We start from the raw sequence: 18,835 nt of genomic DNA on the forward strand, positions 1-18,835 counted from the left end.
GGGAGAGATTGCAACAGGGTGAGGGGCAAAGGAGAGGGCAAGAGAGACTCCCAAGGAGGCTCCACATGGAGTCCGACGTGGGGCTCAATCCCACAACCGCAAGATCATGACTCAAGCTGAAATCAAGATTCAGAGCCAACTGACTGAGCCACCCAGGCGTCCCACGGTTGTTAATGTATTTAAAAGCCCTACTTACTATGGGAAATTAAATGTCTTAGAAAAACAGCTTTCAGAAATATCAACAGTCAAGCATATATTGAAAACAACCAAGCAAGGATCCATTGTCTTTCATTTATTACCTTGATTTTCTAAGTAGTTTGTAGATCAACCCTGCAAGGTTAAGCTAGAGCACTGACTGCTTAGCAACCACACAACTTGAACGAATTCTTGGTAGTAGAACCACCCAAACCCAAGGAGAGGCTGGGAAGAAAAGGTTAAATTACCCATTCCCAGTTCTGAAAAACCAGCCAACTTTATGACCACATTCTCAGGATATACAATGGCACTACAAAAAAGGATACCACTTACCACAAAAAAGAAAAGACGCTGTTTACTCCCTCACTAGATAAGGTTAAGCTTACCATACTAGGTGAAACCAAAATTCTTTTCTTGGAATGATTAGCCATACTCAGAAAAAGCTGTTGCTTCCAGTCAGTCCTTCACCTCAAAGGTGCTAAACTTGCTCAAAGAGCAGCCACTGATGGTGTGGTTACCACTTGAGCACACTGGACAAGCAACATTCCAACAGTACCACCTAACTAAGCTGCACTATGACAGATCCTCTTAACCATCTCTCTAGGTCTTCTGAGGCTGTAAACTGTCACAAATGCATCTGTATACTCTGGATGAAAAAAAAATTACGTAGACTCCATGCCCAGTGCAGAGCCCAATGCAGGGCTTAAACTCACGACCCTGAGTTCAAGACCTGAGCCGATATCAAGAGTCAATGCTAAACCGAGTGAGCCACCCAGGCACACCACTGGATGGAAAACTTCAAAAATGGAAAGGGGTCGCAGCACTCTAACACATCTGAGCAAAGTAGGAAATGGACTGGATGGCTAAGGACGTGTGCAAGAATACTGACCTCCAAGGCTACTGTTAGCCTAATAAATATGAAGGAAAACACCAGCAGCAACTGACATCATAGGCCTGGGAACATCTAATATAAATACGTAATATTGGTCTACTAAGACAGCGAGTTAACCTGGGTGAAACAGTCAGGTGTTCTGAGGACGAAAGAGGTGAGGACCAATGGTGTTTTTTTAGAGAAATTTTCATTTGTCTATCACTTTCTTGTACTTTCTTTTAAGGGAAATGGACTCGTATCTACCATGCTGCACACAGGAAGAAGAGTCAAGCCAGCTGAAACCTCCACCCTAGAGCTTATCACCTCAGTGCCTTCTCTGTGCCTGGTACTAGATTAAACACTTTGCATACCAGGTATCATCTAATCACTACAACCATCTCATGAAGTAGGTGTTAATATCTTGATAACACAGACAGAGAAACTGGAGCTCAGAGAATTGAAACTGCCTATCAGTATACTGTTAGTGACAGGGCTGGGCTTCAAAGCCCATGCTCCTTTTAGGACACCACAGGCAGTTGGAGCTGAGAGTACATGACCGGTAAGTGGTGTGAATAGGAGGCCACAAATGGGAAGAAGAGGCCTGGACCTGGTTTATGTCTCCTTAGCCTCCAATGATTATTTGGCTGTGTGCTTGGTGTTCTGCTTGGTGCTTCTGGTGGCTCTCCAGGAAGATTGCTTGGCCCCAACCATATCCTTAGAGGTTACAGAAAAGTGGTTTCCATTTTTCCTGAAAAGAGTTTCATTGAGCTGTTTCACTGTCTTCATGTCAGGGGCTCTGTCCTTGCATCTTGGTCAGCCAGCCTGCAATCCTCCTACTCTCCCCATCCCTCTTACTGTCCACTCCAGACTTCTCTGGAACCATGGAGGCACAGTTTCCTGGGATGACTCAGAGCCCATGCATACTCACTGGCTTGCCTGGCTGGGCCTTCAAGGCTAAGGCTGCAGGTTGCAGTCTACAAGCTTTAGGCAGGTATACTCCTGGCTCACCTGGGGCACTGTGGCTCATGCTATAGATGCCAACTCTGATGTCTTAGTTCTTACTCCCAGCAGCTTCCTGGAGGGACCAGCACTGTAAGCCAGCATGTAAGGGAGTTGATACCCTATGGGTAAATTTTCACCAATGACAGTTAAGTTCTTCTCTTTCCCTGTCATTGTATTCCCATATGTTTTTTCTGGGAATGTCCCTAGTGACCAAGCAACCAACTGTATTTTCTGTTGGTGCTGTGGCCAGCTCAGTAATTTGACCTCCTTGTGTTTGCTTTGGTCCTTTCCTGGCTCATTCCCTCACTCTTGCTTCCTTGAGACTATATATGTCAACTCTCCTGACAAAGCATGAGCCTATCAGTTCCGGCTCATGGAGATTTTTAGAAAACCCAGAAAAGAGTGTGACAACAGTTCTCCTTTAACCTCCGCTAAGTATGATAACCAGTGGTCAGGAATGAATGTGGATATAAGGACTATTAAGTTAGGGAAAGGAGAATTGCTCAGCCTTGGGTAGTCAACCTGGGCTTCCTAAGTCAAAAACAGTATCTCTTCTTTTTAGGAGGTTGTAGCTTTGAACAAATTCTCATAAATCAAGAAGGCATGAAGATTCAGCTGCAGAGATTCTCTTTCCTGCCACTGGAGTCCAAGGACAACAGGTCCTTAGTCTTTTTTTTTTTTTTTAAGATTTTATTTATTTATTTGAGAGAGAGAGAATGAGAGATAGAGAGCACAAGAGGGAAGAGGGTCAGAGGGAGAAGCAGACTCCCTGCTGAGCAGGGAGCCCGATGTGGGACTCGATCCTGGGACTCCAGGATCATGACCTGAGCCAAAGGCAGTCGCTTAACCAATTGAACCACCCAGGCTCCCAACAGGTCCTTAGTCTTAATGGGCAAAATAACTGGTGGGGAGGGAGAGTTGGGAGAGAGAGAGAGAACACTACTACATGAGATCCAAATTCTATTGCTTTCTGGATTTCTCATATTGAGGTACTCATATTGCTATCAAGATAAAATAGATCCATGTGGCAGGAAAAGATGGAACACTGCCCTATATTCGGATTTCTGTCTAACACATGACAAATACCAAAAGATGACTAGTTTTTAAGAATTCAGAATGGAATGCTCACCACCAACTGAGATCTCTGCCCCACATATTCGTAATTCCTTGTTTTTGCTGCAGGCCAGTTTGCAGAGAAACACTGTTGTACCCAGAGGAAGACCTGTGACTTGAGAACTGAGGAAGTGACCATGCAGAAAATTGATTCTTCTGTTAAACTTGTAAAGGATTAACATGTTAAAACCGGGATATTGTGAGCAGCCTTGTTCGGGCTTCAAAGAGCATGAAATATTGACAGCTGATCCAAGTGAAATTACATGGGAAGGCTCCACAGTCACATCTCCTCTCCTGCATGCATCTGCAATAAGACACAAGTCAGCACATAAGAAACCCATTTCAAAATGGTGGGTTTGTGTGATTCTCAAGAGCAGGGTAAAATTAATCCCATCAAATCATGGAAATAGAAATACCCCACATTGCTCTGGCTGTATTGGTGATGCACAATGAGAACAGAAGGCAACCACATTAAAGTCTAACTTTATTTTAATTAAAAGATGCATTGTTCTCAAAACAGTAAGACTAAAAGTGCTGAGAGAATAGGGTTGAAACAGAGGACCAGGAAAAACCAATCTCTCTTATATGCAAATTTTTCACCAGATTACTGGAAAATACTTCCCACAGTAGATTACATTTGCTTCCATCCTCATTTCTGATTTATAAGGCTTGCTTACTTCAATACTCAGAGCAAAAAGCAAAACAAACAAACAAACCAAAAAAATGACCATTTAAAAGGCTATTACAAACTCTAAGGGGTAGATTCAGGAATAATACTTTCTTTTGCTGTAGTGGTATAAAGTATGTATAACCTATAACATTATTTTATAACAAAAGAAAATATTCAGTGGCTCTGGTATGTTTGTGGTTGGCATCAAGGATGAAAACTAGGTCCTCCATGCCACACTTTGGTATTCCTTCAAGATGCAAGACACTGGGCTAGATAAACCATAACCCAGTACAGCTAATATGACATTACATGAATGTATTCTTATTTTAAAAGAGTGTGTTTACTTATTTATTTATTTATTGCCAGATCCCATATTGAGCTCATTAAAAGAGAGGTCATTCTTACTTTCTAGAAGTTTTTGTGTAAATAAGTATGACAACTATTCAGAAATGAACAGTTTTTGGTGGTCCTGCCAATGAAAGAATCTCAGAATTGCTGAGATTCAGAAAATTCAGAAATGCCCTGAATTTTCAGATGTGATGGAAAGCCTCCACTGAAAGTCTTTTTTTTTTTTTGTAATTGTAAGATTGCTTTAACTACCCTAAACATGAATTTATAAAAAAGTTATTTAAATCAAATAAAGGAAATACTAAAAATTCATTTTAAATAAAATATTCTTTTTTTATTTTCAGAACTAAAACTAAGTCTCTCTGTCTTTTTCTCCCCTCCCATCCTACTTATATGTCTGTTCTCTGCTTCTTTGGTTTTCATTGGTTGTAATGAGCTAGAAAGTAAAAAAGTAAGCTCCCAATAAAGAAAAGGCAAGGAAAATGTCAGCCACTATTTTTTTTTTAGAATAGTTGAATTCAACCATGCATACCCTCTGTTAAAATGCACTATCATATCTCATTTTAGTAAAATTCACAATGCCAGCTTTGTGGTTACCGAGCCACTTTTTAAAGAGAAATTATATGATTGGACTCATATATTAATCAGCATAAATTAAATAAAATGCATATTAGCTATAGATATGGAACCAGACTTACCCATTTAAAATGAGAGAAGACAGACTACAAAAGACCAACTACCAGAACAATTCTCACAAATACATATTTCATCTGTAACTGAGAGTTTAAACCACAAATCCTTCTAAGATTCAATTATAGAAATATCTTACCTATGTTTGCTTTAACCAACAACAACACAATGATAAAAATAAGTGCCAATGAGCACCCTCCAACTGTATGTGCCATGAACAGTCAACTCTGGAATACACCTCTGTAATTTTCCTTGCAAAAGAAGACAAATTCATTCATGTTAAATACATTCAGAAGATACCAGAACCAACATCATTCTCAGAAGGACTTAAAATGCTCCTTTAACTTCTCTATATTGTTAAGATTTTTTTAAGCAGTATACTTTTAAAACTAGTAAATTAAAAATCTTAGCCACCTCTAACCCCCATTCACTTAAGCTCCTTGGCATTGGCAAAGGGTGGGAGAAGAGACATTGGAGTCCTTTAGAACTGGGCTTAAGAACTTTGAGACTGTGGGGCACCTGGGTGGCTCAGTCGGTTACGGTTAAGCATCTGACTCTAGATTTTGGCTCAGGTCATGGTCTTAGGGTTGTGAGACTGAGCCCCACACTGGGCTCCGTGCTGGGTGTGAAGCATACTTAAGATTCTCTCTCTTCCTCTCTCTCTGCCCCCCCACCAAATGATAATAAAATAAAAATAATAAAAAAAAAAAACTTTGAGGCTGTGGGCAAGTTACTTAACCTTCTGAGCTTCAGTAGCACACAAAAATCTTTTTCTTCCAAACAGGGCTGCATTATCATAGTCAAACACAGTGGTGTTAAATCCCAAGACAGATGAGAATTTCTGAGCTATTCATGTGCTTTTAGAAGTAATGGGAAATTAAAAAGTGGCTTATACCCCTCTCCTGGAACTTAGTAAAAGACTGATCTCTTTGGTCATAAGAAAGGGAGTTGTTGGAGTCTTCTACAGAAGTTCAATTTTACTTGTTTGTTTGCTTGTTTATTCATTACTTGTTTATTTTACTATGTATTTCTATCTTGAATGTTTCAGAAAATGCAAACTGGTGATTTCTGATTGTTTCCCAATTTAAATCTAAGAAATGGTTCTACGAGTCATTAGGAAATTCTCTAAATTCTATTAAAGGTGGGCCTAAAATCCATAAAGTAGCTGGAAAGTTCTGTGATGTTAGGCCACTGGGAACCAGAAAATGCAAATGTTCACCTCTTACTCCCATACCTAGAGATATGCCAGAACATATTGGCCATTTTCAAAAAAACTCACTTATTCATTCAATAGTCCACCTTTCATGTGCCAAGCACATTGTTAAGTGCTAGCGATACAACAGTACTGCTCTAATGGGTATATAGAAATGTGCCCACTTGCTCCTTTGACTTTTCTACCTCTAGCCTAGCCATCAATCAGGAAAGCTCCCCAAAATTTAGCACCTTTTCAATAGTCTTTGCTGGTTGCTCTTTCTCCTCCTGAATTTCAACTGTGGGAGGACCTCTGCTCACTCAAGACATTTTTTTCTCTACTTCTACTCCCTTCCCAGGGGATCTCATCTGGTCACCTGGCTCTAGAAATTATTTGTATGCGAATGACTCTCAGGTGCATATCTTCAACTCAGACATCTCTCAGTGCTCCAATCTGTCTCCTTGCATCACCTCTTGGACCTCTAATAAAATGCTCAATATTAACATGATCAGTTGGAATCCTTGGTCTCCCTTCCTCAAATTGGTTCTTTCCCTAGCCTTTTTGATTTCAGCAAATAACTGAAGTTTCTCAAAAACCTAGAAGTCATCCTTGATTTCACCCTCTTTCTCATCCCCTACAACCAAACCATCACTAAGTCCTGTCAGTTTTACCTCCAAAATATATCACAGATCAGTCTGCTCCTCTCCATTCCTACTGTCCTCACTCTAGTCCAAAAGACTGTCATCTCTCCCCGAGGTGACTTCAGTAGGCCCTCAGTGTGTCTCTCCAATCCATCCTTACCCCTTTCTAAGTCATTTTCACATAGGGACTACCTTTTAGAAGTACAAATAAGATTACATTACCTGTTTCATACCACCACTACTTAAAACCCTCAATACGTCCACTGCTGTTAGAATAAAATCAGAAGTCCTTACCGCACATGATCTTTCAGGCACCGCATGGCCTCACTTCTCCTGTCTTGCCACCATCATTTGCTCAAATTTTTCTAGCCTTGCTCACTCCTCTCCATTTGCACTGGCTTTCAGATTATTCCATGAATAAGACATGTCTTTTGCCGCCCAGAGACTCTGCACTTTCCATTTCCTCTGCTAGAATCCTCTTCCTCTGTTTCTTTGCAGCTGGCTGACTTACACTGTTCAGATCTCAGATCATGTGTCACTTCCTCAGAGAGCCCCTCCCTGACCACCTAGCCAAAGTGGTCTTGCCCAGCTACTTTCCACTCATCACCTTATTTATTGTCTTCATGGGACAGTCTGTAACTACTCTGTTGATTTACTTGACTACTTGTCTATCTATCTTTGTGCTAGAATAAGCCACCACGAGAGCAGGAACACTGGCTGTCTTGCTCACTGCTGTATGTCAGCACTAGGAAAGAATACTTAATAAATGTTTATTAAAAGAAAGAGAAAAGGGAGGAAGGGGGAAGGAAGATGAGCTATAAAAAACTCCCTATAAACATCCCTGTGGTAGGCAGAATAATGGCCCACCAAAGATGTCCATGCCCTAAGTACCTGTGAATATATTACATTACGTGACAAAGGGACTTTGGAGATGCCATTATAGCAAAGGATCTGAAATGGGGAGGTTATTCTATATTATCCAAATGGGCCCAATCTAATCAAGTGAGTCCTTAAAAGTGAGTGAGGGAGAAAAAAGGTCTGTCAGAGAGCTGTGATATGAGACGGCCTGGATCTTCCACTGTTAGCTTTGAAGATGGAGGAAAGGGGCCATGAGCTAAGGAATGTGGTGGCCTCTAAAATCTGAGGGTGGCTCTCAGTTTACAGAAAATATAAAATGTATTTTCTTTTTTTTTTTTAGATTTTATTTATTTATTGACAGAGAGAGCACAAGCAGGGAGAGAGGGCAGGCAGAGGGAGAAGCAGGCTTCCTGCTGAGCAGAGAGCCCGACATGGGGCTCGATCCTAGGACCCTGAGATTACCACCTAAGCCAAAGGCAGACACTTAACGGACTGAACCACCCCAGGTGCCCCTAAAATGTACTTCTTATGGGTCTTGGTTAAAAATGTTTGAGAAACACTGATCTAAATTGAAATCTGAGTTTCCCTTCGTCTAAACCACACAGTCCAAGGTCATGGCATACAATGGCCTCCGTCGGCTAATTCCTGCCTTTATTACCAAGCACATCTACCTCTACTCTCTGCTGGCATTCTACTGTCTACTAACACTGAGCTGCATTGCTTCCCTGCACATCTCATTCCAATGCATGCTTCTGTATCTTTGCCAATTCTATTCTCTTACTTTTCCACTGTTCTTAGAATGGCTATATTCATCCATCCCAACCCAATTCAGAAACCTTTTATTCAGCCATTCATTCAACAAATATGTACTAAGCAGTTGCTATGTGTCAGGGGCTAGGGATAGAGTAGACAGGATTTCAGCACTCATGGAACCAACACTCTAGAGTAGGGAGACAAAAAACAAAGAAATAAATAACAAATAAATTCAGACAATGATAAAAGAAAAACATAAGAGAAGCTAAGGGGAGAGAAGCCTAGGGAGGAGAGAAGTTGGTCAATGAAGGCATTTCTAGGAAGTGAAGCTTGAGCTGAGATTGGCAGGCGACAAATGAAGACTCAGGATAAAGCCTAGAGGCAGAGGAATAAGTTGGCTATTAGTGAAGCACAGAAAAAGGTCAGGGTGGCAGGGAAAGTGACTGTGATCAGAGAATGGTAGGACATGAAATGGAGAAGAATCCAGGAGCCAGATCTTCCATGGACTTGTTTGCCATGGAAAGAAGCCTGGATTTTACTCTCAAATCTATAGGAAATCACTGATGTTTAATTAAAGGTTTTATTTATTAATTTAACTGAGTTTTAATTGAGGGTGTTACAAGATATGAATTATATTAAATATACACAGGCAAAGGCAAAAAACAAAAAAGTTAGTCTTGGCTTCATGTACGGGGCCAGAGTGGAAGCAAGCAGACCAGTGAGGAAGCAATCGCAGGTACCCAGTAAGAAATGATGATGTGGACCACACTTACAGTAGTAGAGAAGGAAAGAAGTCGTTAAATCTTAGGAAGCCTTACCTATGTCTTTAGGTCAGACTGAAGCCTCCTATATAGCATCCTGGCCTCCTCATATCTTAGCACCTGCCATATTAAGTAGAACTACTTTATTAGTTATCTGTCTGTCTCTTCCATTTGCTTACAAACTCCTCATGAGCAGAGGCCACAATATATGGCACATAGTGGGCATGTGCTGAACTGAACAAAACTTAAATGGATTTTTTGTGTTCATCTATTAATGTAATAACATTACAATTACATTAAATCTGATTCTGCCACATTGTGGTTGACATCATTAATAATAAGTTTTTCTTTATTACCACTACCTTAGTTGCTTCATTAAAATTTGTAATAGTCTGGCATAAAGGAAATTATGAATTGAACTAGAAAATAACTGAATCATGAAGGAACAGTTACATAGGGATTAATAAGTTTCTGCTTCCTGACTACAAGGGGTATCTACAGGGTATCTTTCAATATGCACTGCAATTTATGGAGCTATGATAGTCTCCAAATAAGTAAAATATTTAATATCAAAATATTTGATTAGTTATTTTAAGAATTTTTAAATGTATAAATATGAAATATGTAAATACAAAATACATATGAAATATGTATATAAGAAATATATATGAAATATGCATATATATGAAACACACCCCTATATACCTATATATGAAATAAGCAAAATAGAGGCTAAAGTTCAGTTTATACAGTACATTTATCCAAATATGAGCTTGCTCATTCTCTTTGAATACCCAGTAAAATACTTTCTCCTTTTATAAGAAACTCAGAACCTCAAAGACCTTCAAGTAAATGAGATCTCTTCCAATAAAATGAAACCTCCTATCAACTGCAAACATCTTTCAGACAGCCTGCCTAGAGGGTTGATATTAAAACTACAACTCTATCTTGAATCAGAAAATCAAAGAGTATGCTATGTCACTGACTCATCATTCAAATTGTGACAGTTTCCAGATAGTGAAAACAAGGTCTCAGTGAGGAGGACAAGGACCAGCCAGAAATATAGCGACTGGCAGGAAGGCAGGGCCATCTATTACCACCTCAGTGAGTCTCTTTCCCCACTGCTCCAGGAAGAAGCACAAAAATATGCACTACCTCAAAATCATATTTTACTAGGCTAGGAAAAACCCTTACCACAGGTGATAATTTCATGTAGGCAGGAGCATGTTCTACTTCCACATTACTTTTCTTTTGTAGCACCATGTTAAGTTCAAGGGACAGCATGGTATTATGGAAAAGAAAAAGGCTAGTGAATCTCAGTCCCACTGTGTGGTATTAACAGTAAAACTGCCATTTCTTACAGTGTGTACAGTAATATGGATCTAGACAGAGTTATTGGGAAGATTAATCTGATAGTGTCATGGACCCATGAGAATACCTAGAATGAAGTAGGTACTCCATTGAGGCTAGCTCCCATTTTCTTTTCTGGGTCCTGCTTTTGCATTTCTTTTTTAAATCACTTATGACTTTCACCGTACTGGAATTATATGTTTTGTTAAACTACGTAAAAAAAATTCGTATGTTAGTCTATCTTTATTCTTAACCCTACCTATCAAATACTTTAATAAGTCAGAGGAGGAAGGAACCTCAAAGGTTAGCTATTAATTGCCATGGTCCTGCTGCTTTCTTCCCCTCCCAACAGCTGACTTTTGAGTCCGAGCCACTGTAGAACAACCAAGTGATTGTTCTAGATGTGCATCGAGGCTGGCTGTCTTACAAATGAATGCCCTTGGGGCGCCTGGGTGGCTCAGTCGTTAAGTGTCTGCCTTTGGCTCAGGTCATGATCCCAGGGTCCTGGGATCGAGCCCCCCATCGGGCTCCCTGCTCAGCGGGAAGCCTGCTTCTCCCTCTCCCACTCCCCCTGCTTATGTTCCTGTTCTTGCTATCTCTCTCTCTGTCAAATAAATAAATAAAATCTTTTTTAAAAAAACAAATGAATGCCCTTAATAACCCAGTTCACTCAGTGAGGCAGAGTACAAAATCCTTCCCTTCTGCTGGCATCGCTAGTTACAGACATGTCTTACTGGTGGCAGCTCAGTATGAAGACAACACTTTGGAGGCCATCTCTTCTACCTTCCCCATTTTACAGATAGATAAACCGAGGCTTAGAGAAAAGAGGGGACTTGCCAAAGGTCATTAATAGCAGAATCCAGATCAGAACATAGGTTTCCTGATTTCTAACCCAACATTACCTCTAGCATGTGAGACTGCTCCTGATCAGTAGCAACAATAGCAGCATAACATTAAAAACAGTGCTAATGCTAACTCTACCATTAATACTAATGCTATAGTTTGTTGATCTCTTATGATATTCCAGGCACAATGCAGTTTACATACAATCTTTATGTTACCCACTAGTAAAGCAATTATGATGCCTGATACTTTAATCTTCAGAAGCTTGAATCATTATTTCTTTTCTTTTCTTTTTGCTGAGATTATATGATTTATTATAGAGCACAGAACCACCTTCAAATAAGAGGTAAGAGACTTAGAAAATATCAAACTGGAGTCAAAGAAAGACTGTATTCTTACTGAATATACAGTAGCTTCGCATCATGGATATATAACAGAATATGGTTACGGAAAGGAACAGTTCTACCAAAAAGTGGCATTTTGATGATTAAGGGCAACCTGGTAAATTGTTCAAAACCTATTCTGCCAAAAAATTCTAATGTTAAAACTTGTGGCTCCTTATAAATTTACCCTGAAATGAAGCCATTAGTCAACAAATACCACTCATAATCAGTTTAACTACTCATTTTTTTAAATTTAAATTCAATTAATTAACATATAGTGTATTATTAGTTTCAGAGGTAGAGTTCAGTGTGAATCATTATTTCTGATACCCTCCTCCCTCTCTGAAAAGAGGATGAAACAAACACAAAAACTGTATATACGAAATATGTAACCACCTCTAATGATCTATTCCACTATGAGGATGGAAAAGGATAATCCTATCCACCAAGTAGGTAACTTGCAACTTAGCCATTGGAGCCAACCTTCTTCTCCATGACTTTTCATGAGCTAAGTCATGAAAAAGAACAGTCTCCTGACTGAAGCATTATTTCCTTTTTTCTTCTGAGTCTACCATTTGGTGAAAAATCTCACAAGCCATAACATGGACAAATGCTGGCCTGTCAGGCCCTGATCATCAAATCAGCCTCTTCATGATGTCATGTTAGGTGGTATGACAGGCAAGGAAAGTAACATCACCTCAACCCTTTCTGCTTTTTCTTCTTTCTCCACAATAATCCCAGTACCTTTTACATGAGTGAAGCTGGACAGGACAGACACCTGTTTTTCTTTCATACACACCTGCTGAGGCTCTCTTGAATTTTCTTTCATCTCACTGGTAAGCATTTGTAGCCCTAAATTTACCTATACATAGGAACATTCTTTTCTTGCGTGAAATCATGAGACTTCTGAAATTTTTGTCCTTTTTTTAAAAATTTTTGTTGGAGGGTTTTCTCCTTTCCCTCTTAATAACCTCTTCATTATTTTTCTTTTTCTTAAAGATTTTATTTATTTATTTATTTGACAGAGAGAGATAGGAAGAGCAGGAACACAAGCAGAGGGAGTGGGAGAGGGAGAAGCAGGCTTCCCGCAGAGCAGGGAGCCCAGTGCGGGGCTCGATCCCAGGACCCTGGGATCATGACCTGAGCCAAAGGCAGATGCTTAATGACTGAGCCACCCAGGTGCCCTATTTTTCTTTTTCTTTCTTTCTTTTTTTAAAGTAGGCTCCATGCCCAGTGCAGAGCCCAATCTGGGGCTTGAACTCTTGACCTTGAGATCAAGACCTGGAACCAAGATCGAAAGTCAGACATTCGACCAACTGAGCCATCCAGGTGCCCTACTTTATCATTTTTCATTAGAAAAGTTCCCTTACACTTTTACCCCTTCTTTTATATTTTTCTGAAATGTTCTGTCAGTTCTATTTGCCTTTATTTCCATTTCAGATATATCACACTGAACATAACAGACAGGCTCTTCAAATGTTGTATGTAAACAAATTACATTTAAAATGTATGAGGGAATCATATCCCATCCCAACCCTCAAATCATTTGTAGTGTGAACTGTCTTGTAAACTGAACAACATTCCCACAAGAGAACTACAAAAAAAGAAATAAAGAAAGGAGAAACAAGACATGGATGGAGTTTTGAAGAAACTAGTTACTTTCAAATCAACTGGTGTTGTTTTGTTTCCTTTTTTCTTTCTTGAATTAGCTCCAAAAGCCAACAATTTTCGTAGCACTTGTTCAATTAAGTTCTAACAATCCAACCTTCTTTATTTTCACTCTCTGCATTCTTCTAGAGCTATAAATAAAACAAGCCATTTACTTTTGGGAAGGATGATGTACTGGAAAGAGCACAGTGTCTGGGGCCTGAGGAACTGGGTGCCATCCTGGTTCCTCCACTTTTATCTGTGTCACCATCATAAGTAACTTCACACTTCAAAGCCTCTTTTCCTTGTTTGAAAAATGGCAATTTACCTTTATTGAGAAAATTAAATCTCTTTCACTTAAATTTTCTTCCTTGGTTTACTGGAAGAGTCTCCCTCCATCTTGAAGTCTCAATTTGAGGACAGTGGCATGAGGTGGGAGGTTTATCTTTGGATCTTGCGTATTATGAAATCCTGGCAAGTTTTGCTTCACCTTGTAGCATCAATCACCTGGTGGTTTCATAAAGTGCTATGAGGCATCAAAAATATTTTTTTAAATATTTTATTTATTTATTTATTTGAGAGAGACAATGAGATAGAGAGAGTACATGAGAGGTGGGAGGTTCAGAGGGAGAAGCAGACTCCCTGCTCAGCAGGGTGCCCGATGCGGGACTCAATCCCCGGACTCCAGGATCATGACCTGAGCCGAAGGCAGTCACTTAACCAACTGAGCCACCCAGGCACCCAGGCATCAAAAATATTAAAGCACACTACAATTACTTTGTTTTGGGGAATTTTCTACGAATTTCACAACTGAAGATAATTGGAGGCATACTGACAGGGCGTGGTGTGAGCTAAGACTATTGATCAAGACTATTGATCATCATCCCACAATTTTCCTCAAGCTTTCTTATATACATGAAGAATTCAGCTGAAGTCTCTTACAAACAACCCCATGTCTCAACATCTCTGCCTGATGTTGTACTCAATGTTTACCTCTTCCTCTGCATACCACTGTAAAGAGATGTAAATTAAGATTCTAATCTTAATGATCTTTTATAGGCATTTACTTAGCAATTTATCACAATCCAGAGCATATAATTGAGTTGTTAATATTTGGTCATCTGCTACACAAAGTACCTACTGGTATCTCAATTCTCTAAGTGGGGAAATCTGCACGTTGACCAAGATAATACAGAAAAACCAGAAGCAAATTCAGAATTAGATAAATTAGAACCACCTTCCATACTTGAGTTTCCTGTCATGGAAAATGAGAATAAAAATAGCACCTCCCTCACAGGATTATTGTGAAGGTTAAATAAGAAGCTCTTATTACAGTGCCTGGTACATAGCAAGAGCTCAATAAATATTATTATCTGCTATTATTATTATAAGAAAATGGATAATATCATTTACTTTTCAAGGACAGCCTTGCTTTTTGACCTCTCTCTTTGCCTATTTTTCTGGTTCATTACTGAAGATTAATTTGATTAAAACTAGATCCCATACCTCCTTTATAATAGGTGAATTTATGCCACCTATCATCCTTGACATAGTGTTCTCATAATTATTGTCTTCCCAAATAGTTTTAACATCTTGAGGACAGGAACTGCATCTTACATTTCTTTATATTCACTACAGTGACCAGTACAATGTCTTGAACATAACAGCTATTCAATACATATTTGTATTAAAAAAAAAATCATTGTTACCATTAGCAAAGAGCACCATGATTCCAAGAGCAAAGGGCACTAGACAAGCCTTCTTTGGGATTTGGCTTGCTTTTTTATGTTGGTCTGCACAAATTTACATGTAGAAGTTGAGAGCAGTGCTGAGTGTTATTACAAAGATGACAGATAACCAGAAAACAAAGCATTACTATACCATAGTAATACAAAAATAAGTCCATGCTTGAGAAATGATGTGCAGCCATCTACTGAGAGGATTCTTCTCCCATAAAAATCTTACATATGCTTTAGAATTTTTTCGCCCTAGAACTCATTCTAACACAGGATTCAGAGCTTGCCAAAATTTGGGAATTGACCATCCCATGTAATCATCATGACATTCAAGAAACAAGACACATCAAAAAGGAATGTTGCAGACTCTTACAGAGCCTTTCATGCCTAACAAAGTGCTGGTAGGGCGCCTGGGTGGCTCAATTGGTTAAGCGACTGCCTTCGGCTCAGGTCATGATCCTGGAGTCCCGGGATCGAGTCCTGCATAGGGCTCCCTGCTCAGCGGGGAGTCTGCTTCTTTCTCTGACCCTCCCCCCTCTCATGCTCTCTATCTCATTCTCTCTCTCAAATAAATAAATAAAATCTTTAAAAAAAAAGGGCTGGTAATGATTGAGGATTTTGCATTACTGGGGGGAAGAGAGTGTCAGCTCTTAGCCACTAAAGTCCTTTCGTTGAACAGAGAAATAGTACCATTTCTAGGTAATGGGAAATGAGAATATAATGTTTGTTTGTCCAAGTGGAAGTGGATATAATGTTATGAGCCAGAGGTGCAAAGGCAAGAAGCACAGAGTTTGGAGCCAGAAACCTGTAACTTACTATCTCTGTGAAAGCTAGAAAGTTTCCATATCTGTAAAATGAGAATACTAATAACAACTTCACCGGCTTTTTAAAGAATTATATAGGATGAACAATATATATCCAAAGCCTGGGTACATAGTAGGGGTTCAACAAAGACTTTTATTCACACAGGATATACATGTAAGGGATTATAACAATTATCCAGAGTTAAGGGATAAAGACTAATTTTGTCCTGTTCTCTAGACATACCTGGTAAAAGTCTTTTTGTAGGCTTCTGGGTTACTAAAATGCTTAAGATGTCCATCTAATCTAATGCAGATACTAATCTCTTAGAATGCTTGTATTTAGTGCCCCTTAACCAAGCGAGAAGGACCTTCCGAAAGACATTTCACAGATGAGAAAATTGAGTCTGGCCAGTGGCTAGCCAGTTGGCTTGCCCCAGAACATTCCTATAGTAACTAACTGGCCAGGTAGGGACTCTGGGTCTGTCTACAGAGGCCACAGGAAAGTGCTGCCTATGATGGGACAGTACACTCCCACTATGAGACTAAGACTCCTCAATAACCTAGTCAGAGAAGGCCTATTTTCTAGCCCAAGTCACGCCTGAGGGCCTGGACCAAGACTGGACCCTAACTAGAGCCCTCAGCCCATTCCCAGACGCCAGCCCTCCCTGCGCCACGCAGCCACCATTCTGCGTCCTGCCCCAGGGAGCACCTGGGAGGCTCAGTATGAGCGCCCTCTCCCCTCCAATCGGCCGAACGCCAACCTGTGCACGTGAAGGTGCACATCAGCACCCAGAGAGTGAGCACCTCGATGAGGAGTGCCCCCCGCCGCCCTCCGGGCCAAGTCTCCCGGGAAAAGCGAGGCACAGAAGCTCCAGGCATTTAGACACCCCGCTAGGTCCGTGTCCCGAAGTCCCCGATGCCCCCACCCCACTCGAGCCACTGGTCACTCACCGCGCGTCGCGGGTCTGCAAGGGGCGGCTCAGGCCGGCGCCAACGCGGCGCTCCCGGCGCACGTGTCGCGCTAGTCCCCGGCGCTGCAAGCTTCCCGCCGCCAGCGCGCGCCCTCCGGCCGCCGTGTCCGCGGCGCGCGGCTGGTAGCCCCAGAGGCTGGGCGCGGCGGCGGCAGGGCTCGCGGATGTGGTGGCGCGCAGGGAACGCGGCCGCAAGCTTCAGCTGCCGGACGCCCGGCCCCGCCCGCGCCTGCGGTTTCCACGCCGCGTTCCCAGCCGGCCGGGGCCGCGTCCTGCCACTGGTGGGCTTCCAGTGTCGCCTTGAGCAAGGTAATTATCGCTCCGCACCTCCTTCCCCCTACACAAAATGCGGACAGTAAAGCCTTCGCATACGATTGAGCGAGGACTGACTGAATTGGTGCGGTGAATTATGTGCATGGTAGGACAAGCACAACAAAACCATGTCCTCGACTTGCACAGCCACAGAGGAGTCACTTTGTAGACGCTTACTAGAGTGAATGAAGAAGCGAACATTTAATAGATGGCATGACACCAACCCTAAATGGTCCCACGTTCGATGTGTTGTAATGGGGTTCTGAGGGAAGAGGGAATGCTGCGCTGAAGGCAGAGGGGATGACAGCAGTGCTCTTCACTTATGACAATATTTATTGAATCCAGGAATTCATCAACTATACGACATACCATTTTTTTTGTGTACCGGTAAGAAATAACTGTCACATAAACTATGACACATGGGTTCTTATCACTTAATATACTTTCGATTAAAATGTTATTGAAATGTCCCTTTCAGACTTATTTAGAAATATATGTTTATTTTCTAACACACTTGTTCATTCATAAAAGGAAATAGAATAAATTGGTTAAAATATTCTTCAGATGCATTCACATTGAGTCCAACACTCCTGATCCCTTTTTTTGGTTCACGCAGCGTCATCCTCAGTGACCTAGAGTTTTAATAAGGCAGCATTTCTTAAGAGTGTCCCACTATTGTGTCTGGAGTATTCTTCCAACCCACTAAAACCAACCCAAGTTTGCTAAGCATCTGCAGAGCCAACCGCATCCCCATACTGTCTGGGCAGGAGGCATAAGACTCCCAACTTTGGGATATGTTAAATACAAAAAAATGTGCAGTTTAGAATCAACAATGCACACTAGACTGCTTTTATGAGATGGTGATGTATTGTAGTTTACACACTTCGGCAGTTTGTCTCCGTAAATAATTTGATAAAAATTAAAACTTTAAGTTGTAGAATCTTAACATTACTGTGTAGTGAAATGGTGAACAATTGTGAAAATCATTTGCAAGAAAGACAGTTATCTTAGTTAAAACTGAGTTAGTTTTTATGCTATTTATCTTTTTCACCAAAAAAAGGCAAATATTCTAAATTTACTGAACTTTTCTGTAATGTTATGCATCTCTCAGCAGTATGTTACCGAATAGATATTTCTGAAAAAAATCAGTTCCTTCAAGGTAAAGATAACATTTTAATACTGAGTGAGAAGGTACTATGAAGAGAACATTTGAAAACAAATATTTCAAAATGTTACCATTATTGGGTGTGCTGGGGGTGGGTTGGTAAAATTATGTTTGTCACCTACAAAAATAAGTGCTTAAAAAACCCTGGAAACAATTTGCTATCCTATTTCAATGTTTCAGTTGAGTAGTTCAGCAAATTTTAAACCCATTTGTTAGAAAAATAGGAAAATGCAGCCGCTTCTGAAGGACAAATCAATAGCAGAGATAATAAAATTATGGTAACCAAATGTTAAATAATAAGCTTGTACAATTCATGGATTGGCTTATTTTTTCAATTTTCTTTAGTAAAAAGAAAGGCTTTTATTTAGTTAATAAATTATTCCAAAATGTATTTTACTCTTTATCTCATTTTAAAATTTATATTTTGTGTATATTTTATTACATATAGTAAACATATTTGCAATACATATTTATTTATGTATATATAAAATTTATAAGGAAGCAAAAAACAGCTAAACGTATATTGGCAAT

General features: G+C 40.3%; 1 protein-coding gene across 6 annotated transcripts in view; it reads right to left on the minus strand.

The window, feature by feature from the left end:
• IL12RB2 (interleukin 12 receptor subunit beta 2) overlaps positions 1 to 16,828 on the minus strand; it is a 76,365-nt gene extending 59,537 nt beyond the window's left edge. For 2 of the 6 annotated variants that reach the window (XM_028102526.1, XM_028102521.2), the window contains exons 1-3: positions 7,017 to 7,206; positions 5,029 to 5,140; positions 3,198 to 3,485 (exon numbers count right to left, since the gene is read on the minus strand). In XM_028102526.1, the coding sequence (XP_027958327.1) occupies positions 3,198 to 3,485; positions 5,029 to 5,104 (364 nt within the window). In that variant the 5' untranslated portion in view covers positions 5,105 to 5,140; positions 7,017 to 7,206. Of the gene's footprint in view, positions 1 to 3,197; positions 3,486 to 5,028; positions 5,141 to 7,016; positions 7,207 to 13,645; positions 13,692 to 16,807 lie in introns of those variants that run through there. The other 4 variants (XM_028102524.2, XM_028102523.2, XM_028102525.2 and 1 more) reach the window with 4 other exon arrangements.
• Between the last annotated feature and the right edge of the window lie 2,007 nt (positions 16,829 to 18,835).

The sequence above is a fragment of the Eumetopias jubatus genome, unplaced genomic scaffold, assembly GCF_037043125.1.
Source record: "Eumetopias jubatus isolate StellerSeaLion01/CBP00866 unplaced genomic scaffold, mEumJub1_p1.0 scaffold_4, whole genome shotgun sequence".
In the NCBI taxonomy this organism is placed as follows: Eukaryota; Metazoa; Chordata; class Mammalia; order Carnivora; family Otariidae; genus Eumetopias; species Eumetopias jubatus.